The following is a 24,805-nucleotide window of genomic DNA, read 5'->3' as shown; positions in this document are numbered from 1 at the left end:
GCTGCGAGTTAATTCAGGCTTTGGAATGTACAGGAGTGTATTAGCTCATGGTTAACAAGGTTGGGATGGCCTCTCATGCTGATAATGGGACTGGACATCAGTAATGAAGTTGACTCCCCTGACCAATTTAATTTGCAGTTGTTAGCAACATCCTTGAATCTACTAGATTTACATAGTTGGCTTTCTTAGTAATGAGGGAAGAACTTTCCAGTGCAATGGACTAATGAGGTCCTAATCCTGCTGATAGGTAGAGCAGTTTTGGCCAAGGTAATAATGTGTAATATTGTAATTGGGCCCTCCAGTTTGGGTGGCAAGCTGGGTGGGAGATCAAAGTGTTCAGAAGAGTATATCAACCTCACACTTGTACCATTCCAGTAGAAGTGGTAGTCAGTGCTTGCTGACTATCTTTTCTCCTGATGCATGCATTAGCAATAAACTTCTTTTCACTCTTTAATTACATGCTGCCTTTCATGGTCTCTGTACTAGTTGAGTTCAGATGAGTACAAGACCCCCCAGAGGGACACCTCCGAAAATTCCTCTTACACTATGTGTGGCCATACGATCACTGGTACATGTTATGACACAGAGGTTGGTCCCCCAAAGACAAACACCTCACCTCATAATCTGTTAAAAGTATGTGGGAAGGTGTGAACTGTCCTTCAGTAATATTTAGTGGGTAACTCACAGAAATACCTGACACTCACTTTAAGATGAACACATAACAATTCATTTATTTATTTAACTAACCTAACTTTAACTAAACAAGTAACATACTGAAAAGAGGAAGTTTCAACTGGAATGCTGTTCAAATAAGTACAATAACCATTCATTAACCAAAAAAAAGTAACTCTCAAAAAGATATACAACCAGGTTCTGTGTCTTTTGGAGCTTCCTGGAGTTTCTTAATTGATCTCTCTGTCTGTAAGTTCTTTTCTGATTTGTACTTTTCGCTGGTTAGATGGCGTATTCTCTTAAGAGCTATATAAAGCTGGCAGGGTATAGAGAGCTGCTCCCTCCCTCTTGAAACTTGAGAGGTGGCAGTTGCTTTCTCTTGTTTTTTCCCTTTGCACTCTCTTTTATACCTTGGTGACCTATCATTTTTCCTACAATAGGATTGGTCTGCTGTTGTCAACAGCATCAAATTCAAATCTTATAGGTTCTTGGTAGCTGAGAGTCTGCTTTAAATTAAGTGGTCAAAATTCAAAAACATTCAAATGCCTGAAGCCAGTGACCAAGGCATCCCTGTTGCTTGGCCTTTGATACAAATGTTTCGGCTTGGATTCAGTATGTACTTTGCATTTTAAACCTCCAATTACTGAATGAAATCACCAGCTTTTAAAGGGACCACATGATTTTTTTCCCGCTAGCATTTTCACTCTCTTTACATCTTTACAAACTCAACTTTGCAACATATACCATTATTGAGGCTTAACTTTATTGTGTATTGGTTACTAATCTACACATTCATGACGAAATCAGTTTGTGCGAGCCATCTGCATCAAAAAAACCCAGAAAAAGCACATCATCTTATTGCAGAATTTCAAACGTGACTGAAACATTAACTTCTTTCACCTGTTGGATCCACAAAGGGACTGTTCGCTCCCCAGCTTTGATACAGGGCAGACAGATCGTGTGGACTGTGGCTCGTCAGCATGTTAAAAGCATCCCCGTGCTTTCCCCTATGTCCTGGTGCTGGTGGTGACTCCGTCTCGACAGTGCGTAGCAATGTAGAAAGTCCCGCTGGACTGGAGTGACGTGACATCAACAGATTGGTCTGCCCATCTCGTACACAATGCCCTGATGACGCCAGCTTGGTTGCACCTACTGACCCCCGCTCCACTTGAAACAGGGCATTGGCTTTAGGCTTAGTCTGCTGGCCAGCTCTGAGCAAGCTCTGGCATTCTGGCTTTTGATCAGCTTGGATATTTGTTGGGTACACTTGGCAGTGATTACCAGAAACTGCACCACCGACATTGCCCTCTGGAAAAAATTGATCTTTCACCATACTTTCGGTTAGTATTCTGAATCTCAGAGCCGCAGATTGTCTGTCAGACAACTTGTTCTCAAAATTACCAGCGTGTAGAGTTTTGTGCTCTAAACTTGGCCGCACTTTTTGTTCTGAAATAAAACCATGCTGCTTATGGCTAGTTGGTTGCTGGTACCTGTAATTATCTGGGCCTCCAAACCCAGTACCTATCGGAGGGAGGGAATCTCTGGGCTGTGATGGGTAAAGTAATTGGCTATTAATCCCTGACAACGTGGGAGCCGCTTCAGGTGTTGGTGATTGCCTCTGGCACTGGGGGTGGGCACGTACATGTGTAGGGGTGAGCATGGGGGAGCTCTCTTTACCATTCATTACAGGAGGAGGGCCTGTGCGCCGACTCCTCAGAACGCCGACCGAGTTGCGATTCGTGGCTTTCCACCCGTTCCTGGTGAGCCATTTTGGAGTGGGCCTGCTGAGGTTTAGCTTGTGCTGCACACGCTGATGCATCAGGAGCACCTCTGGGTAGAGTGTCGCATGATTACAAAACTGACAAAAGTGCGTGACCATGGCATCCTGCGGCGGTGAGGTAGGCGAAGCCTTCAAGAAGAAATTATCCTTGCAGGTGACCTCTTTGAAAAACGCTAAGGTCAAATCCAAAGGAAACTCGTCCTGTGCTGTACTTGTGGTGGGATTGATGGTGTGCGCTTTATCCGCACTAACCGATGCTCCTTCCACACTTAGAACATTGCGAGTTGGCTCCTCCCCCAGCGGTGATTCTAAATTCCTTCCACCGTTTGATGCATTCTGACAGCCAGGCGGTGAACTGGGCGGGAGGATATTCTCTGTGACTCTGTAAGATCCAGAAGGCTCCTCTTTCTGTTGTCCACTTGGCGTTTGTGTTTCAGAAACAGCATCGTCTTCCCCAGAGACCGTGGCCGCTCCTTCAACGTCCAAACAGTGACTCTCATCCCCAGGAGAATGACTCATTTCAGGCAAATGATCATGAGTCCTGTCGATGGGATCTGGAGTGTCTTCCTGAGATTCATCCTGAGGATCTCTGAGATGGGAGGGTGAGTGGCACTTTAGTGGCGGTGACTCAGTTGCAGCGGAGACGCCTGGAACATGGTTGTATGGCTTTTCTCCTACAGAGATAAAACAAAACGCAACAGGTTTTCAAAACAGCTACATTCTCAACGCAAAATACACCTGCTGCCCACACACCAAGAACTTGGTGGCACCCATCTTATGATGGAAAAGGGTTGCATTTTGACTGCACTTTTCATGACCTGAGGACATCCCAAAAGCACTCTACAGCCAATAGTGTTCTTCTTGTAATGTGGCACATGCAATCCCCAATCAGCGTGCAGTAAGCTGCCATAAACAACAATGAGATAAATGATATCGATTGCAGGATAAGCATTTCCCGGGGATTCCCCCCTGCTCCACTTCCAATAATAACTCTGGAATCTTTTTTAAAGTTTATTCCTGGGATGTGGGCACAGTGGCTAGGCTGGCATTTGTTGCCCATCCCCAAACGGCCCTTGAACCGAGGGTCTGGCTCGCCATTTCAGCGGGGAGTTAAGAGACAACCACATTGCCGTGGCTCTGGAGTCACATGTAGGCCAGACCGGATCAGGGTGGCAGATTTCCTTCCCTAAAGGACATCAGTGAAACAGATGGGTCTTTACAATAATCGATAGTCGTTTCAAACAAAAACAGAAAATGCTGGAAAATCTCAGCAGATCTGACAGCATCTGTGGAGACAGAATAGAGCCAACCTTTCGAGTCTGGTCCAGATAGATGGTCAAATAGGCAGATTTCAAGGAGCATTTTAAAGGATTCAAGTGAGGTGGCGAGGTGGAGAGGGCATATTGCAACACTCACAGCCTGAGCAACTGAAGGCGCAGTCATCAAAGATGGAGTAAATAACACTGGGGGGGGACGCAAAAGGAATTAGAGGAGTGCAGTTATCTCAGAGTGTTGTGAGACTGGAGAAGGTCCGGAGATTAAGAAAGATGAGTTCATAGAATCATAGAATCTACAGTGTAGAAGGAGGCCATTTGACCCATCAAGTCTGCATCGACCATAATCCCACCCAGGTCCTACCCCATAACCCCATATATTTACTCTAGCTAGTTCCCCTGTCACTAAGAAGCAATTTAGTATGGCCAATCCACCTAATCCACACATCTTTCAGACTGTGGGAGGAAACCAGAGCACCCGGAGGAAACCCACACAGACGTGGGGAGAATTTGCAGACTCCACACAGACAATGACCCAAGCCAGGAATTGAACCCGGGTCCCTGGCGCTGTAAGGCAGCAGTGATAACCACTGTGCCACCTATAGGGTGCCATGGTAGTGCGTGAAAACAAGGGGCTGGAATTTGGTCAATGCCGCACCATTCCCGTTTGCGGAACTGGAAATGTGTGCCACCTCCGTGTTCCAGCTTTCTCCTGCTTTCCGTGGGATTGCAATTTAAATTGAAAGTACTGTCGACATGAACGGGAGACGCATGTGATTCAGTGATGGGAGATACTTTTCAGTGGAAACCCCTAGCGATGGAGCAGCTATGGGCGGATTATATCAGAACCTGCTGGATAGATACCGAGGTTCCGCCTCATGGCAATAACCTTTCTGCCCAACACAACTGCACAGACATCGGAACACAAAACTGCCATGGGTGTTTTCCAAAACTAAATGTCATCTATAAATATTTCACATCAGATTGGTTTGACCTTTTTGCATCATTCTGATTGAGACTAGCTTTGGCAGAGAGCTAAATGTACTGGCACACCTCATGCAGTGATGGTTACAGGGGAGCTAGGGACACTTCCTTCATTGTGGAAGAAACAATGTTGTGTTTTTTTCACTCTTTACTGAGCAGAAGCAGGCTTGAAGGGTCAAATGGCCTCCTCTTGCTCCTAGCTTCTTCTATGAATGTTCAGTTTCGTGTTCTGTGTTGACATCACTTTGTCGAGTGTGGCTGAATTTGTAGGTTCAACTGCCTCCACCTCGTCTGCATGGATGTTCTCCCAGATCACTCAACAAGGGTGACTGAATTGTTGAACTCGAAGCCTTGTAAAGACTGCCAGCTAACACACACTTGGATAGTACTGACACTGTCCTGTGTTTTCTGAGCATCACTGAGGTTTCCCATTACCAACTCCTCCTCTCACCTTACTGAGGCTGCTGCTTACTTCATTCCTCCATGCCACTCCACAGCCTTCACTCCCCCCCTCCACCAATGACTCACCCTGGCCATTCCAGGGTCTCAATGCAATCTGTCTTTCTCCCGCTCCCCTCTTTCATGCGTTAGGGTTAAACCAGAAACACCCCAAACCTTTCACACAACTGCACAAAACCGACCGGCACACACCACCTTTCAACAAATATCAACCAGGTGCCTGTGCTGCCGACTTTATCTTGAAGGTAGGGCAAAATTTTAAAAAGGTTTGCACCGATGAATATTCGTGGCATAGAAACATGTTACACATTGGAACCCGCCACAGGCCAGCTTGAAACTGCAATCGTGCCGCAAGAAACTACAAAGGGTTGTGAACGTAGCCCAGTTCCATCGTGCAAACCAACCTTCCATCCATTTACACTTCCTACTGCCTCGGGAAAGCAACCAGCATAATCAAGGACCCCACACACCCCAGGCACATTTGGTGGGATTTTACAGCCTCACTTGACCCAAATCCGTAAAATCCCCACCTGAGGTCAACAGACATTTCTGTGGCCCGCCCCTTGCCCACTCTGATTCCCATGGCAAGCAGGGCAGTAAAATTCTGGCCACTCTCTTCCACCTTCTTCCATTGGGAGAAGATACAAAACTCTGAGATCACATACCAACCGATTCAAGAACAGTTTGTTCCCTGCTGCTGTCAAACTTGAATGGACTTATTTTATATTAAGTTAATCTTTCTCTACATCTTAGCTATGACTGTAAGACTGTGGGCTGGATTTTACATTTGTCCTGTGTAACGACATTAATCAGGCAATTGAGGTGATTCTGTTCGAATATGAACTCCTTGGTGAGGGGCCAAATTGATGGGCCCATCAGGGAGCCTCTTCCTTTGTACTTAGCCAGGCATGTCAGTTCCTCTGGGACTCCTGGTGTAGACTAGTGCTCACTGAAAGCACTCTGTATGCTGGTGTCAGACTTGTAAATAAAGGGATTTTGGTGAAGGGACTTCTGCCTCCGAGGACTTATTACATCCCAAAACTGTAAAATCCCACCCGAGGTCAACAGACCTTCCCACTGTCTGTCCCTCACCCACTCCAATTCTCCTGGCAGGCTGGGTAATAAAACTCTGGCCTCTATTCTGTACCCTCTCCTTTCTTTCCCTTCTGTGTACTCTATAAATGGTATATTTTGCCTGTACAGCACACAAGATAGAATACTTTTCACTGTATCTCAATACATGTGACAATAGTAAATCAATTCAAATCTAATGCTGCTGATTTTATCACCGAATTGCAACCCATTGTGAGAAAATCAGCATTTCAGCTCCCATTCCACATGTTCTTGTGAGTTCCAAATGGAACACTGGAAATCTTGCTCCAAGTCCCAGTCCAGTTCTGCATTTCTGCCAATTATTTACTTATAAATCCTCAGCAAGTTCAGATGTTATTCATTATTAAGTATAATTTCTGTGCCAAAACTTTTTAGTAGCAATTTTTTCTAAATGCTTGCATTTTGCGTTTGCCATTTATTATGCTGTAAACCCTATCAATCTAACTGCTCTATGCTGCAGTTTATATTACATACAGATATATAAATTAATAACAGGTGTAGGCCATTCAGCCCCTCCAGTCTGCTTTGTCATTCAATAAGATCTGATTGTGTCCTCATCTCCACATTCTGCCTAGCCCCTGATAACCTTTGACTCCCTTGTTAGTCAAGAATCTATCAATCACTATCTTAAAAATACTCATTGATGCTGCTTACAGGATTCACAACACTCCAAGAGAAAAGATTTCTTCTCATCTCTGACTTAAATGAGAGACACCTTATTCTTATTATGTACCCCCTGGTTCTAGTTTGTCCCACAAGGGGAAACATAGAAACATAAGAAATAAGAGCAGGAGGTGGCCATTCAGCCCTTCAAGCCTGCTGTGCCATTCATTATAATCATGGCTGATCATCCAACTTGATGGCCTAATCCCACCTTCTCCCCATATTCGTTAAATCCCTTCATCCCAAGTGCTACATCTAACCCCTTCTTGAAAACATTCAATATTTTGGCCTCAATCACTTCCTGTGATAGTGAATTCCTCAGATTCACCACACTCTGGGTGAAGAAATCTCTTCTCTTCTCAATCCTGAAAGGTTTATCTCTTATCCGCAAACTATGATCCCTAGTTCTGGATTCCCCCAACATTGGGAACATCACAGAATCATAGACTCCCTACTGTTGAAAAGGAGGCCATTCAGCCTATCGAGTCTGCACTGAACACAATCTCACCCAAGCCGTATTCACATAACCCCTCATATTTACCCTGCTAATCCCCAACATTAGGGTTAATTTAGCATGGTAAATCAACCTAACCGCACATCTTTGGACTGTGGGAGGAAATGGGAGCACCTGGGGAAACCCATGTAGACACAAGGAGAAGTGCAGACTCCACACAGACAGTGACCCAAAGCCAGAATTGAACCCGGGTCCCTGGTTCAGTGAGGCAGCAATATACCACTGTGCCACCCCAGGCTATTCTCAAACTATGACCCCTAGTTCTAGACTCCCTCACTATTGGGGACATCTTTCCTGTGTCTACCCTGTCTAGTTTTGTTGGAATTTTACAGGATTCTAGGGATTCCCCCTCATTCTTCAGAACTCCAGCAAATATTCTAACTAACTAACTCAGACGTTAGTCCTGCCAACCCAGGAATCAGCCTTCTCTGCACATCCTCGAGAGCAAGGACATCCTTCCTCAGACAAGAAGAGCAAAACTACATACAATATTCCAGGTGTGGCTTCACCAAGGCCCTGCATAATTTCAGCAAGAAATCTCTTGTCCTCTCAACATCCAACACAAGCCTCTTGTCACCCCCTACTTTATTCTGCCCGATTAGCATATCCTCTTTCTTTCTCCCTCATGTACCTATGTAGTTTCCCCTTCAATGTCTCAATGCTTACTGACCTCAGTCACTCCATATAACAGTGAGATCCACATTCTCACTGCTCTCTGAGAACAGGACTTCCTCCTGAGTTCCTCATGAGGTTTAAAGTCAAAGAGTCATAGCTGTTTATAGCATGGAAACATGCCCTTTGACCCAACTTGTCCATGCCGCCTTTTTTTGAAACCACTAAGCTAGTCCCAATTGCTCGCATTTGGCCCATATTCCTCTATACCAATTTTACCCTTGGAACTATCTAAATGCTTTTCAAAAGACAAGATTCTACCCAATTCTACTACTACCTTGTTCCAGACACTCACCACCCTCTGTGTGAAACAACTGTCCCTCTGGACCCTTCTGTATCTCTCCCCTCTCAGCTTAAATTATGCCCTCTAGTTTTAGACTCTCCTAACCTTTGAAAAGTGAGTTATGGCCCTTAGTCTGGGTGACCCCCCCACAAGTGGAAACATCCTCCTCGATATCTAACCTACCAAACACCCTTACAATTTTTATTCTGCTCAATCTTTTCGTAAGAGGGCTAATTAAATCAAACAGCATCAGAAATCAACTTGAATGTTGAGTGGTAGCTCTAATTACAGCGTGACAAAGGTGACTGCAGCCAAAGTAAATGCGTGTTTTACATTTCAAGGGTGTCAAGTACGAGAACAAGAAAGATTCAGATAATAATTGTCATGAACTGTTAAAAACATGTTACCCTGTAATCATTTTGTTAAAATTTCACAACTGGTTTACATATTCCAATGGATAGCTTCTTAAATTAACATCAGTAAATTGCGTGCAGGGTGAGATTCAATTAATAATTTAAGTTTGTCCTTTGAACTAAAGCACTGAGAAATTACAATTATTGGGGAAGGTTGACTAGGCTGGGATGTTTCCTTTAGAAAAGACTTGGAGGTGATCTGATCAAGGTATTTAAAATGATGACTGGGTTGCATGGGATATAAATGGAAAGATTGTGAGATTACAGAATCCCTACAGTGCAGAAGGAAGCCATTTGGCCCATTGAGCCTGCACCGACCACAATCCTACCCATGCCCCACTCCTGTAACCCCACACACTTGCCCTACTAATCCCACTGACACTAGGGTCAATTTACCATGGCCAATCCACTTAACCCACACATCTTTGATTTGTGGGAGGAAACTGGAGCACCTGGAGGAAACCACTGCAAACACGTGCAGACTCCGCACAGATAGTGATCTGAGGCCAGAATGGAACCCAGGTCCTAACGCTGTGAGGCAGCAGTGCTAACCACTGCGCCAGCACTCCTCCACAATGATGTGGAGAGACTGATTCCATTTGTGTGAGAATCCAAACTTAGTAAATACAGGATAACGAATCATAAAACCAATGGAGGAATAAGGAGAAATCTCTTGCTTCAGAGATCAGATAGAATGCGAAACCCTTATCGGAATATACCACAGAAAGCGTTTATGTCAAATTCTTTATCTGCTTTTGGAAGGAAATTAGGCAAAGACGTAGGAGGAAAGGGGATAAAAAGCACTGCTGAAAGGCGATGGTCAGATGGATGGAACAGGGTGATGTATGGAGGAGATCAGACTAGTTGGGTCGAAGGGTGTATTTCAGTGCTGTGTATTCTACAGGGGTATATCCAGTCCTTCCTGCCACCAGAATCTTCCTGTCCCAGCGAAACTGACCCACCATGGCAGGTTCCCTAGCAACACAGGCAAACCACGCAAGACACCGTAGACATCAACAGGACTGGGAGATCCATCTGGCGGCCAATGATAAGGATTGTCAGAAAACACGTCACAGGACAGGAGCGGGGGAAGGGTGGGTGGAATCCCTCTCTGCATAACTCTATGTAACTCAAATCCTTCATTCCTTTAGTTACCTGGGCCCTAAGCTCTGGGATTCCCTCCTTAACCTCATCGCCTCTCCACTTCTCTTTTCTCCTTTAAGACTCAACATTAAACCATCACAGCGGCACGGTGGGACAGCGGTTAGCACTGCTGTCTCACAGCGCCAGGGACCTGAGTTCAATTCCAGCCTCAGGTGACTGTGCAGAGTCTGCACGTTCTCCCTGTGTCTGTGTGGGTTTCCTCCAGGTACTCCGGTTTCCTCCCACAATCCAAAGATGTGTAGATTAGGTGGATTGGCCATGCTAAATTACCCCTTAGTGTACAAAGATGTATGGGTTAGCGGGATAAATGTGTCGGATTACAGTTATAGGACCTGGGTAAAGATGCTCTGTTGGAGAGTCAGTGCAGGCTCAACCAGCCAAATGGCCTCCTTCTGCACTCCTTATGATCACCTTTGACCAAGTCTTCAGTCAACTCTCTCTCTTCCTGTCAAATGTTCTTTCCTAGTCACTCCTACGAAGCAATTTGGGATGCTCTCCCATGGTTGCTAAAGGTGCTATACCAATGCAAGTTGTTGCTGATGCAGGAAGGCCCTGTGAAGAGGCTGGATGTCAGGACGACCACACAAGGCTGTCTTTGAACTGCACTGAAATGGGCATTGGCCTGTGAAAAGGCTGTCACTTCAGCAGTCAGGAGCAGTCCCACTCAACAGGGAGCAGGGAAAGGAAGCAGAAAAGATCTGCCTTGGTGACTGGGACTCTGTACACTGCTATGTTGCTATACTCATTGACGCTGGTGTCTTGGGTTTGTGCTAACTTTGAGCCTGATGCATGTCACAAGTTCACATAATTCATACTCTGTCCATTTTACAAGTCGAACCCAGTGTTGTTTATGTGCATGTGACAACCTAACTACAGCGCGCGGACTCACAAAACCCCGGAAGAAAGTCTGAGTCCAGGGGCTATAGTCAGCCACACAAATCAAGCCTCCACTAAACTCCATATCCTTCATTTTATCCACAGCTCCAACTCTGACCTCATCACCTTGGGATCCTGATGTCATTGAATTATGGCTAATCATCTCCAAAAAAGTGTCAACCAGATCTTCATTTTGCACGCAAGTCATTCACCAAAATAGAAGGAAAATTCACACAGTTCATGACATCGTTAATTCAGGGTTATAAATCGTGGCCATCAGAAAATTACTCTGGTACATGATGACCTCTATACTAACTTTGACTGGAGTCTTGTTTTGCCTCAGTGTCCTCCTTCACTGATAAGGTCACCGTACACCAGGGCTTCTCACTCACAAAGCTTCAAGAGGTCCTGCATATGTGCAGGCAAAAAAAATGACAGGGTATTTTTCTTTGAGGCTTGGGAGTACATATTCTCAAATTAGCACAGCCTCACAGATCACAGCTCAGTATAGTGAGGTCGCTGGAAAGTGGAGAGTGACTGGAAGCTATCAACATCCGTGCAATTTTTAGAACGCTTGCAGCATCATCACAAAGGTAAAGGACACAGCTGCTGACAGATAGAAGTGTGTTGGAATACTCATGCTTAGGGCCCAGATTATCTCTGGGTGTAGTGAGTTGAGGGGCAGGTTGGGGACAGGGATATTAGTAGTTAACTGGACGAGTTATCACAGCTCTTCCCCCACCTATAGTTGCCGCCTCTGTCACAAACCTATCCCTTCTCCAAATTCTGACTTTGCTAGGATGGCTATTTAGTCATCTCCAAGCGACCTCTCCAATAACCCGTGGGGCAAGGGATGGCAGCTCATCACCCGGAACCACCTGTCGGAACTTGCCATGGATGGCATGTTGGCACAGAGGTTAGCCCTGCTGCCTCACAGTGCCAGGGACCCGGGTTCAATTTCAGCCTCGGGTGATTGTCTATGTGGAGTTTGCATGTCTGCATGGGTTTCCTCCGGGTGCTCTGGTTTCCTCCCACAGTCTAAAGGTGTGCAGGATAGGTGGAATGGCCATGCTGAATTGCCCTTTACTGTCCAAAGATTTGTAGGTTAGATGGATTGACCATGCTAAATTGCCCCTTAGTGTCCAAAGATATGAAGGTCAGGTGGATTGGCCATGGGAAATGTGTGGGCTTACAGGTATAGGGCGGGAGAGAGGGCCTGGGTAAGGTACTCTATCAGAGAATCAGTGCAGACTCGATGGGCCAAATGGCCTCCTTCTGTACCATAAGGATTCAATAAAATTTTGAATTATTGTGGTGTTGGTTTACAGTATGAGTTATCAGAAGGCGTTTGACAAGGTACCTCACAAGAGGTTATTGCAGAAGGTCAGGGGACATGGAGTTGGGGGTAGGGTGTTAGCGTGGATAGAGGATTGGTTGTCAAATAGGAGGCAGAGAGTGGAGGTCAATGGGTGCTATTCGGATTGGCGGTTGGTGACTAGTGGGGTGCCCCAGGGGTCGGTGCTGGGGCCTCAGCTATTTACCATTTATATAGATGATCTGGAGGAGGGAACCGAGTGCAGGGTGTCGAAATTTGCTGATGACACCAAGATTGGGGGAAAGGCAAATTGTGCGGAGGGTGTGGAGAGTCTGCAGAAGGATCTAGATAGGCTGGGCGAATGGGCCAGGAAATGGCAAATGGAATTTAATGTTGGCAAGTGTGAGGTGGTCCACTTTGGTAGGAAGAATGGTAGGAAGGACTATTACTTACGTGGCGAAAAACTGCAGCAGGCGACGGTGCAGAGGGACCTCGGGGTCCTTGTGCATGAGTCGCAAAAACCCAGCTTGCAGGTGCAGCAGGTGGTCAGGAAGGCAAATGGGATGCTGGCCTTCATAGCGAGGGGGATTGAATATAAAAGTAGGGAGGTCTTGCTGCAGCTGTATAGGGCATTGGTGAGGCCGCAGCTGGAGTACTGTGTGCAGTTTTGGGCGCCGCACCTGCGCAAGGATATTTTGGCCCTGGAGGGAGTGCAGAGGAGGTTTACTAGGCTGATACCGGAGTTGAGGGGATTGAGCTATGAGGAGAGGCTGAATAAACTAGGCTTGTACTCGTTAGAGTTTAGAAGAATGAGGGGAGATCTCATTGAGACGTATAAGATGATGAATGGGATGGATAGGATAGAGGTGGAGAGACTCTTCCCGCTCAAAAAAGACAGTAGGACTAGGGGGCACAGCCTCAAGATAAAGGGGAGGCGGTTTAGAACGGAGTTGAGGAGGAACTTCTTCACTCAAAGGGTGGTGAATCTCTGGAATTCTCTGCCCGTTGAAGTGGTGGAGGCTGCCTCGCTAAATATTTTTAAGAAGCGGGTTGATGGGTTCTTGATAAGAGAGGGGATTAAGGGTTATGGGGAGAGGGCGGGAAAGTGGAACTGAGCCACAACAGATCAGCCATGATCTTATTGAATGGCGGGGCAGGCTCGAAGGGCTAGATGGCCTACTCCTGCTCCTATTTCTTATGTTCTTATGTAGAATGTCCACTTTATTGGGAGATCGAAAACAAATTACAGCAACAGTCTGCACACCCCCAATACCTTGTCTGAGTCCTGAAATGGATATTAGGCTACTTATTAATACAGTCAACACAGCACAGAAGCGGGTGGAAGCACCATCTACAGGCAAAGGACACACCTAGTGCCAGGGCGAAGTGAATGGGAGTTCCACGACTCAAACCCCACAGAAACTTGTTTCCCTAAATGCCCATTTAATTTTCCTTTGAAATCATTGGTCATCTCCACTCTTAACAGCCTTGAAGACATAGTGTTCAAGACCATTGCCAATTGATGCGTTAAAAAGTTTTTTTCTGTATCCCCACTCTATCTCTTGACCCCAAATCTGTGTCGCCGCTTCTTTATACTATCAGCAAATGGGAAAAGCTCTTCTTTTCCAATCTTATCCAAAGATCATAGAATCCCTACAGTGCAGAAGGAGGCCATTCAGTCCATCGCACCTGCACCAACAACAATCCCAGCCAGTCCCTATCCCGGAACCCCAGGTATTAAACCTACTAATCCCCCTGATGCTAATGGGGCAATTTATCATGGCTAATCAACCTAAGCCGCACATCTTTGGAGTGTGGGAGGAAATTGGAGCACCTGGAGGAAACCCACGCAGACACGGAGAGAATGTGCAAACTCCACACAAACTCAAACTCCATCCAAGGCCAGAATTGAACCCAGGTCCCTGGCACTGAGAGGCAGCAATGCTAATCACTGTGCCACCGTGCGGCCCACAAAGCTATCATTATCTTATATACCTCTATCAAATCTTTTCTCAACCTCCTTCGAGGAGAAGAACCCCAGCTTCTCCAACTTAACATAAGAACTAGGAGCAGGCGTAGGTCATTTAGCCCCTTGAGTCTGCTCTACCATTCAATATAATCATGGCTGATCTTGCCTCAGCCTCTGCTTGACTTTCCTGTCCATCCTCCAGAACCCTTCAACCCGTTATTCATTAAAAATGTGTCTGTCTCCTCAAATGTGCTCAGTGTCCCAGTATCCACCGCACTGTGGGGCAGTGAATTCCACAGACTCACGACTCATTGACGGAATCAATTTCTCCTCATCTCTGTTTTAAATCTGCCATCCCCTATCCCAAGACTATGATCTCTTGTTCTACCTTGCAGCTAAAATCTCTCATTCTGGAACCATTCTGGTAAGTCTTCCTCTGCACTGTCATATCCTTCCTAAAGTGCGTTGGCCAGAACTGGACACAATACTCCAGTTGTGACTCCACCAAAGCAAAATATACGGGGAGTCTCATGCCAGAGACGTCTACAAGGCAACACCTACACCAACATGGCGCGGGCTTCTTTTTCTGAAGCTATTCGAGTATGGGAGTTTGGCTCCTGAAGCTGGACATAGAAACATAGGGTTTCGGAGCAGAAGTAAGCAAATTCAGCCCTTCGAGCCTGGTCTGCCACTCAATCACCTTTACTTTCCCAGAAGACTAAGGAAATTTGGTCTCACCAGTTCTCACCAACTTTTATAGAAGCACCATAAAAAGCATTCTTTCTGGTTGTATCACTGCTTGTTTTGGCTCCTGTTCTGCCCAAGACCGCAAGAAACTACAAAGGGTCATGAACGAAGCCCAGTCCACTACTCAAACTAGCCTCCCATCCATTGATTCTGTCTACACTTCCCACTACCTCATTAAAGTGCCAGCATAATTAAGGACCCCATGCACCCCTGTTCTGTCTTCCACCTTCTTCCTTTGGGAAAAAAGATACAAAAGTCTGAGGTCATGTACCAACTGACTCAAGTACAGCTTCTTCCCTGCTGCCATCAGATTTTTGAATGGGCTTACCTTGCATTAAGTTGATCTTTCTCTACACCGTAGCTATGGCTGTAACACTATAGTCTGCACTGTCTCCTTTCCTTCTCTATGAACAGTATGCTTTGTCACTATAGTGCGCAAAGAACAATACTTTTCACTGTATACCAATACATGTGACAATAATAAATCCAATCAAATCAAGATCATGGCTGATCTCTCCCTGGTCTCAAATTCATCTCACCCGTTCCCCATGCCCTCTTTTTAACTAGAAATTAAAACACCTCTGAATCAATCATTTCCCAAAATGTTGATGCAACAACCCTCATAACATCAGGATTATCACAAATAAGAATTGCGTTGGAAATCTCTGTCCTGGTCTGCAGCTGGGATTCTCTGCTGGAAGTGAATGGAATTTTGGCCAAATTCTCTGTTCTCTCTGGTGGTGGGGTGGCCACGGATGAGAGTGGGCACTCCCACTCTTGATAACTAAATGATGTATTGACAATCTACACTTTCTGACATTCGATCACATGCACTACAGCTGGTTATATATTTCCTTACATTTCCCAGGTCAAATTTGAGGAGCTATACTGACTCTGGCTGCATGTTGGAGGCATTGCCACTAGGTGGTTCCATTTCCAAGCTGCAATCGCATGGAGATCTCAACTGCGGTTCCCCTTGATTTAAATCATCCCTTTGAGCTCTTTCTTCACTAGAGTGCAGCAGAGACTGCACCAACCTTCGACAGAGAATCGACGCTCACCACAACCGCAGGAGATGATTTTAAAGTGCCATTAAAAATACATGCAGGCAAAACAAGTACAGCGCCAATTGTACACTGCTTCAAATCCCTCGATGTGTACAAAGCCATGAGCTCAGCTTTCCTGTTCATCATGATATAGAATCCTAACAGTACAGAAGGAGGCCATTTGGCCCATTGAGTCTGTACTGACCACAATCCCTCCCAGGCCCTATTCCCATGACCCTATTTATTCACCCTACTAACCCCTGACACTAAAGGGCAATTTAGTTAGCATGGCCAATCAACTTAACAAGCACATCTTTGGATGGTAGGAGGAAACCGGAGCAGCCGGAGGAAACCTACACAGACACTGGGAGAACGAGCAAACTCCACACAGACAGTGACCCGAAGCCGGGATCGAATCCAGGTCCCTGGCGCTGTGAAGCAGCAGTGCTAACCACTGTGCCACCGTGCCACCCATACCATGCAAGTAATTTTATACAAATGTATTATCCTGACCAATTACAATGAAGTGGAGATCCAATACTTGCTCCTTCACTTTCACTGCACACTTCATTCCTTTAATTCCTCCGGTTCTGTTCTCCTGAGTATCTCCAATTTGACTGGCTCCATTGTTGGCGGCCGTTCCTTCAGTTAGCTCCAAACTCAGATACTTCCTCTCTAAAACTCTCCACCTCTCTCTCTCCCTAAGTCTCTGTCTCTCTTTTTCTTTCTCTCTGTCTCTGTCTCTCTCTGTCTCTGTTTCTCTGTCTGTCTCTTTGTCTCTCTCTCTCTCTCTGTCTCTGTCTGTTTCTCTCTCTTTGACTCTGTGTGTGTCTCTCTCTGTCTTTCTCTCTTTGTCTGTTTCTCTCTCTCCGCCACTCTCTCTCTCTTTCTCTCACTTTCTCTGTCTCACTCTCTCTCTCCCACTCTCTCTCTGTCTGTCTCCCTGTCTCTTTCCTCCTTTCCGCTTCTCCTTAAAAATCTTCATTTTTGCTGCAGATTTTGGTCACCTGCCCTAAGATTGTCTTCTGGGACGTGACGTCACAATTTGTCTGGTCATGCTCCTGCAAAGCTTCCAACTCTATTAAAGACGCTACATAAATGCTTGTTGTTAAATTCCTTAATGATGCCCAAGCAAAATTTTTAGCAGGTTTATACAAGCGCTGGAGAAAGTGAGAGATTATCGTGGAATAATAGAACCATAGAATCCCTACAGTGCAGAACGAGGCCACTCGGTCCACTGAATCTGCACCGAATCTCTAACAGAATATTTTACTCAGGCCCCCTCTCTGCCCTAAGCCTGTAATCCCAAACATTCCCCATGGCCAATCCATCTAACCCACACATTCTTGGACACTAAGGGGCAATTTAGCATGGCCAATCCAACTAACCTGCACATCTTTGAATCGTGGGAGGAAACTGGAGCACCTGGAGGAAACCCCACACAGACATGGGGAGAATGTGCCAACTCCACACAGACAGTGACCCAAGGCTGGGAATTGAACCCGGGTCTCTGATGCTGGGAAGCCACTGTGCCACCATCATGGGTGGGATTTTCTTGGCCTTGCCCACTGCCAGAATCATCACAGGGAGGGGCGGGAAGGGGAGGGGGAATTGCACAGACCAGCTGAGGAATGATTGGAAAATCCTGGGGGTGGGCTCTTTTCTTTAGGGGAAAGTGGAAAGGGATCTGACAGAGGTCTTTAAGATTCTGAAAAAGTTGAATAGGGCAGTGTTCATGATGCATTTACACGGGAGCTGGATGAACACATGAGGAAGTGAAGGTTATGTGATGGAGTTGGGGAGGAAGAGGTCCGTGCTGAACACAAACACCAGCCTAGACCAATTGGGCCAACTGGCCTGTTTCCTTGCTGAAGCTTCTCTGTGATTCTTTGTAAATTTGGAATTTCATGTGAAAAAACTGTAGTCAGATTATCAGACACTAACACATAAAGTATGACGGACTATTATTAGAAAATGTGTAAATTTCCATCTGTAACACTTATAGACATAAATATGGAATGGAAGAGCAACTGATGCAAAGTGTTGCTTATTACGCACATGTCACCTTGGGTAACATGAGTAAAAAAGTGTTATCTCTTCTCATAGCAATAGAATTAAGAGCAAGACATTTCTTGACAGATTCTAGACCAATGAATTTCCTGTCTTTATCCATTCCTCCTTCATAGATGTCACCATGTTTAGCCAATGGACAATCCCTAGATCCCCACAAATGTCACAAACTGGATGTGAGGGGAATCAGAGGATATGACACCAAAGTCGGAGGTGTGGTAGGTTGTGAGGAAGGGTGTCATAGTTTACAGGGAGACTTGGACAAGTTGCAGAGCTGGGCCGAGAGGTGGAGGATGGAGTTTAATGCGGAAAAGTGAGAGGTAATTCACTTTGGCAGGAATAACAGATGTGTAGAGTATAGGGCTAACGGTAGGACTCTGAATAGTGTGGACGAACAGAGGGATCTGGGTGTATGTGTACATAGATCCCTGAAAGTTGGGAATCAAGTAGATAGGGTTGTGAGGAAGGCATACGGTGTCTTGGCGTTTATTGGTAGGGGGATTGAATTTAGGAGCCGCAGCGTCATGTTGCAACTGTACAAAACTCTGGTGCGGCTGCACTTGGAGTATTGTGTGCAGTTCTGGTCCCCACATTATAGGAAGGATGTGGAGGCTTTGGAGAGGGTGCAGAGGAGGTTTACCAGGATGTTGCCTGGTATGGAGGGGAGGTCCTATGAGGAGAGACTGAGGGATTTGAGGTTGTTTTCGTTAGAAAGAAGGCGGCTAAGAGGGGACCTTATTGAAACATATAAGATGATTAGAGGTTTAGATAGGGTGGACAGTGATAGCCTTTTTCCTCGGATGGAGAAAGCTAGCACAAGGGGGCATAGCTTTAAACTAAGGGGTGGTAGTTATAGGACGGATGTCAGGGGTAGGTTCTTTACCCAGAGGGTGGTGAGGGATTGGAATGCCCTGCCTGCTGCAGTTGTAAATGCGCCTAGTTTGGGGGCGTTTAAGAGATCCGTGGATAGGTTTATGGATGGAAAGGGATTGGTTTAGGTTAGAGGGTCATTGCTTTTTAACTGGTCGGCGCAACATCGTGGGCCAAAGGGCCTGTTCTGCGCTGTAATGTTCTATGTTCTATGGGGCTATCTGTTTCTCCTTCCTCCTTCACTTTCTCCAATTGAGCTCTGGACATCGGGAAGCACAGGGACCGCAGTTACATTCCCTACTAGTCAGGTTCAACTCCAGCACAGCTACCACCAGGCAATTGTGGAAGAATCTTTCCAATTTCAACATCTAACTCTTTGTCAGAATAATCTTCTATTCCTTTTATCCAGCTTCCCCTCAAATTCTGAACTCGACTCCAAGTGGGATCATCTTCCAACTGAACAAGTCCTTTCACGCCCCAAAGTGCTTTAGAGCCAATGAAGATGTTTGAAGTGCAGATACAGTTGTAATGGGGAGTTGGTTAGCTCAGTTGACAAGATGGCTGGTGTGTGGTTTAGAGTATCGTGAACATCAAATCAGAAGTACTTCATTGACTGTGAAGCACTTTAGGATACCCTCAAGTTGGGTGTTATATAATATGGAGGGTGGTGGACGCCTGGAACACACTGCCAGTGGAGTTGGTGGAAACAGGCACGTTAGCAATGTTCAAGGTGCATCTTGGTAGACACATGAATGGGAGGCAAACAGAAGCACTGGTAAGCTGCCCACCGATCAAACTGTGACAGGCCTTAAGTCCCACTGTCTGCCAATGGACATTCATCTGAGTGTGAATGGCATCAGGCCTGCTGATGTTGATGCGGGTGATGTGTCCCCAGCGGATGGTGGGGATGAGCTCCCCCATCCTGCACCCCCCCACATTTCGCCAACCTCTGGGTAAAAATATATCCCTCACATCCTCCCCTTAAACCTCCTTCAATATGGCCATCACTGACAGTAAGGATCAGTATGATGCCTCATTTTCTCTTTAGTCACATATTATTCTGGGGGCCTATCAGCGTCTTAACCGGACACAAAGCTGCGGTTGTGAACAGAAAGATTTGAGTATTGTTTCCTGCTGGACTTGATTTGCATCCTCGAAGCAGCAGACATTGCTGCAGTAAGTGACATGAAGAAATCATTAATCCGTTTCCAAGAACAGAACAACTAACATTTTTAAACAGCATTCTGCTCCAATATGTTCCAAGGCACTTCACAGGAGTATTATCCCACAAAAACTGACACCAAGCCACATCAGGAGATGTGTAATTCGACAGTTATGTTTCAAGGAGCTTCTTAAAGAATTGAGAGAGTTAGAGACAATTCCAGTGTCTAGGGTCCAGGATAATGGCATGGTTTCCAAATCACAGATTTACAGAATCCTACAATGCAGAGAGGTCATTCAGCCCTTTGAGGGCAGCACGATGGCACACTGGTTAGCACTGCTGTCTCACAGCACTAGGGACCTGAGTTTGATTCCGGCTTCAGCTCACTGTCTGTGCTGAGTTTGCACGTTCTCCCTGGTGTCTGCATTTCCTCCAGATGCTCCGGTTTCTTCCCAAAGATGTATGGGTTAGGTGCATTAGCCATGCTAAATTGTTCCTTAGTGCCAGGGGAGCTAGCTAGGGTAAATGCATGGTGTTATGGGGATAGGGCCTGGGTGGGATTGTAGGAATTCTAAGATTCAATGAGTTTGCACCATCCGCAATCCCACCCAGGCCCTATTCCCATAACCGCATGCATTTACCCTCGCTAGTCGCTCTGGCACTAAGGGGCAATTTAGCATGGCCAATCAACGTAACCCACAAGTCTTTCAGATTGTGGAGGAAACTGGAGTACCCGGAGGAAACCCACGCAGACACAGGGAGAACATGCAAACACTACACAGACAGTGGCCCAAGCCGGGAATCAAACCCAGATCCCTGGTGAAGTGAGGTAGCAGTGCTAACCACTGTGCCACCGTGCACCCCAAATGGTAGGCTAATTGTAGTTGCCAGGACTATAGTTGGCCTATCATTGTTATCCAAAACTCAATCCTCTGTGATATCCCGCCAAATCGTAGCAGAACATATCAGCCTTAGCAGTCACCCGAATGCCCAGTAGAACCCAATCAAGTGCCCCGGATAGTGACCCAGGTTCAATTCCAGCCTTGGGCCACTGTCTGTCTGGAGTTTGCACATTCTTCTCATGTCTGTGAGGGTTTCCTCCAGGTGCTCTGGTTTCCTCCCACAGTCCAAAGGTGTGCAGGTTAGGTGCACTGGCCATACTAAATTGCCATTTAGTGTTCAGAGGATTAATAGGGTTATGGGGAAAGGGACTGGGTGGGATTATTGTTAAAAGGATGGCAGCTGGCACAGTGGTTAGCACTGCTGCCTCACAGTGCCAAGTACCCGGGTTCGATTCTCAGCTTCAGTCACTGTCTGTGTGGAGTTTGCACGTTCTCCCCGTGTCGGTGTGGGTTTCCTCCCAATGCTCTGGTTTCCTCCCACAGTCCAAAAATGTGCTGGTTAGGTTGATTGGCCATGCTAAATTTTGCCTTAGCATCCCAGGATGCGCAGGTTAGAGGGATTAGCGGGGCAAATATGTGGGGTTACGGGGATAGGGCCTTGTTGGTTTGTTGTTGCTGCAGACTCGATGGGCTGAATGGCCTCCTTCTGCACTGTAGGATTCTATGGTTTCTTTCTATAAAGTTTAAAGTTAGCGTCAAAAGCAGACTTACATTAACACTGCAATGAAGTTACCATGAAAATCCACGAGTTGCCACATTCTGGCACCTGTTCGGGTACACTGAGGGAGAATTTAGCATAGCCAATGCACCTAACCAGCACATCTTCGGACTGTGGGAGGAAACCAGAGCACCTGGAGGAAACCCACATAGACATGGAGAGAATGCGAAGACTCTGCACAGTGACCCAAGCCTGGAATCGAACCCCGGTCCCTGGTGCTGTGAGGCAGCAATGCTAACCACTGTGCTGCCCTATGCTTAACATGTTGGAATTGGTAGCGCAGACAGGGTTGTGGGGCTGGAGGAGATGACAGATATGGGAGGGTGAGGACTGTGGAGGATTTGGAAAATATGGATGAGAATGTTAAAATCGAGTACAGTGCAAAAAGACCCTGGACCCAATTACTTCAGACAAAAAGTTGGTGAATAAAGCAGGATAGTAAACTGCTTTTGTACATAATTGAGACAGAAAAAATACATACACATTGTACAAGGAGCACAGGAAAATCTAACAAATGCACTTCAAGTTTAAATAATCAAATCATCAATTGTTCTATTTCTAACTAAAAATATTTAGTGCTATGTTTAATGCAATGCATGTTTGAGTATTGCTAAATAAAAAGACATCCTCTTGGAGAACAAAGGGAAATAGAGTGATAGGCCCAATGGATATGATAGTAATCTACACTGAATATACTATAGTAGATAAGGAAATATTAGAAGCATTCTACATGCATAACAGTTGTGTAGAATACTATGCATTGAAGATCTTCTGATTAAGTTATCAGAATAGCCTAAAGCATCACAGTTATGGTGTTACATATCAAAAAAGTTGCCTTAACCGACAGTTATCCCAGATAATTTGCTTAGTCAAATGTTATCTCCTTGATTGGTATTAAAGATCAGATTATCTGTCAAGATGTAGCCTGAAGGATACTCATTGTTAAGCACAGTTCCAGAGGAAGACACAGAGGATGCAAAAGACATTTGTTGGAATGACACCTGAACTATGAGATTTTAGTAATCATGAATGTTTGAACCTGCAGGTGCTCCTTTCTCTTGTATCCTTTCTCTTGATATACATGTGATATTTCAACAGTGAATAGAACTTGGGGCCCCAACTATATGATGGTCACCAATAAATCTGGTGGAGAATTTAGAACACAGCTTCGAGAGTGATCTGAGTGGGGAACTCGATACCAAAGTTTTAATTTATCAGTACCACAATTAAGACTGCAATGAAGTTAGTGTGAAAATCCCCTAGTCACCACACTCCGGCACCTGTTCGGGTACACTGAGGGAGAATTTAGCATGGATAATGCACCTAACCAGCACATCTTTCGGACTGTGGGAGGAAACCAGAGCACCTGGAGGAAACGCAGGCAAACATGGGGAGAACATGCAGACTCCGCACAGACAATGACCCAAACCAGGAATTGAACCTGAGTCCCTCGCACTGTGAGGTAGCAGTGCTAACCACTGTGCTATCGTGCCACCCTCCAATTGCTGTAGTGGGAACCACCCCCTTTCCGCGTTCAATAACTCACAGCATTTTATATATTTAGTTATGCTGGATTAATATTGAAGCTGGATTAATACACATTATTAGGCTGGTACTGAGGTTTAGCAATGGAGTTAACTTTGTGGTCATTGATATCCTGCAATCTTTTACCCTGGTGTGATTGGGGACAGAGAACAGACTGACATATTACACTGTGTCTCCTTCTGCAGAATGCTTTGGCCTGCATTAAACCAGGTTGATTATTGTAGTGAGTGAATGTAATTAAGGCAATAATTTATGTTAAAAACAGGTTTCAATTTAAAGGTTCGATTGCATTGCCATAGAAAACATGGACTAGCCCCAAAAGTTAATTAACAGCAAGTGATAACTGATGGAAGATGTGTTGCAGGCGACTGGATTTTAACACTTGCTTTCGTAATTTGGGTTGTTAATCACACATTAGTGCCTGCAACTTCCACCAATCCTCTAATTAACAAAATACGATGTGTTTGCTTCTCATATATCGACACGCTGGAATCTGTCACCATGTGTCATGTCACAGTGAAGAAAATTAGAAAAAGAAGTGATAATATTTTCCAAATGATGCCCAACTTGTCACCATTGCCATGGCAAAGCGCTGTTCAACTGCTGTAAATTGCTGTGGCCATGAATGTGTTTGAGAATGAAGGGTTTCGATAGGGAGGCAGGAAGATGGGTAAGCAGTAGGCATGGACTGAAGATCATTGACAGAAGAATGAGAGGGGGAACAAGGTGTTTTGACAGTGACAGCCCATCCGCAAGTAGGACCCAGTCCCTCCTGTTGCTTGCATTTCAACACGCCACCCTAATCTCCTGTCACACGTCAGTCCTTGACCTTCTGCAATGTTCTAGTGAACCCCAACGCAAACTGGAGAAACAACACCTCATCTTCCACTTTACAGCCTTGCATTGAGTTCAACAACTTCAGAGGATGAACTCTTCCCTCCTTCTTCACCCCATTTCCATTTATTTTATTCCATTTCATTCATCCATTTGATCACCCTTCTTTTTCACTTCTAGTTTTCCACTTCTCCAGCTCTCTTTCTTTCCACACTCTCTGCATCCCCCCAGCATCCTCCCCCACACCCCCTTCAGTGCAATTGCCATGTTCCTCAGGCAATCCTGTGACAATCTGTACCTCTGTTCTGCCATTCTCGCTTTCTGATCACTAAACAAACACTCTTAGCACCTTCTCAGCCTTCTATATCCTCATTCACATTCCCTTTGTCCCATTCCATACCCTCCCCACCCCAATAGTATGAATCTCTGCTGATTCTCTTTGCCCTTAGCTCTGAAGAAGGATCATCTGGACTCGAAACATTCGCTCTATTCTTTCCCCACAGACGCTGTCAGGCCTGCTGAGATTTTCCAGCATGTTCTGTTCTTCTGTATTTTTTACATTCGATTTGATTTATTATTGTACATGTATTGGGATACAGTGAAAAGTATTGTTTCTTGCAGGCCATACAGACAAAGCATACCATTCATAGAGTCATTAGGAGGAAGGAAAGGAGAGAGTGCAGAATGTGGTGTTACAGTCGTAACTAAGGTGTAGAGAAAGAGATACATAGAATGTATAGGCTAGAACCAGGTCATTCAA

At 45.6% G+C, this 24,805-nt stretch overlaps 1 protein-coding gene across 5 annotated transcripts in view; it reads right to left on the bottom strand.

Moving 5' to 3' along the window:
- Positions 1–24,805, bottom strand: part of znf516 (zinc finger protein 516) — a 150,951-nt gene that overhangs the window by 52,463 nt on the left and 73,683 nt on the right. For all 5 annotated transcript variants that reach the window (XM_080193913.1, XM_080193909.1, XM_080193912.1 and 2 more), the window contains one exon: positions 1,573–3,126. In XM_080193913.1, the coding sequence (XP_080050039.1) occupies positions 1,573–3,126 (1,554 nt within the window). The remainder of the gene's footprint in view (positions 1–1,572; positions 3,127–24,805) is intronic.

Source organism: Carcharhinus amblyrhynchos, chromosome 8 (genome assembly GCF_965287045.1).
Source record: "Carcharhinus amblyrhynchos chromosome 8, sCarAmb.v2.hapA, whole genome shotgun sequence".
In the NCBI taxonomy this organism is placed as follows: domain Eukaryota; kingdom Metazoa; phylum Chordata; class Chondrichthyes; order Carcharhiniformes; family Carcharhinidae; genus Carcharhinus; species Carcharhinus amblyrhynchos.
The sequence above is the reverse complement of the archived record's forward strand: the minus strand, read 5'-3'. Positions and strand labels throughout refer to the sequence as shown.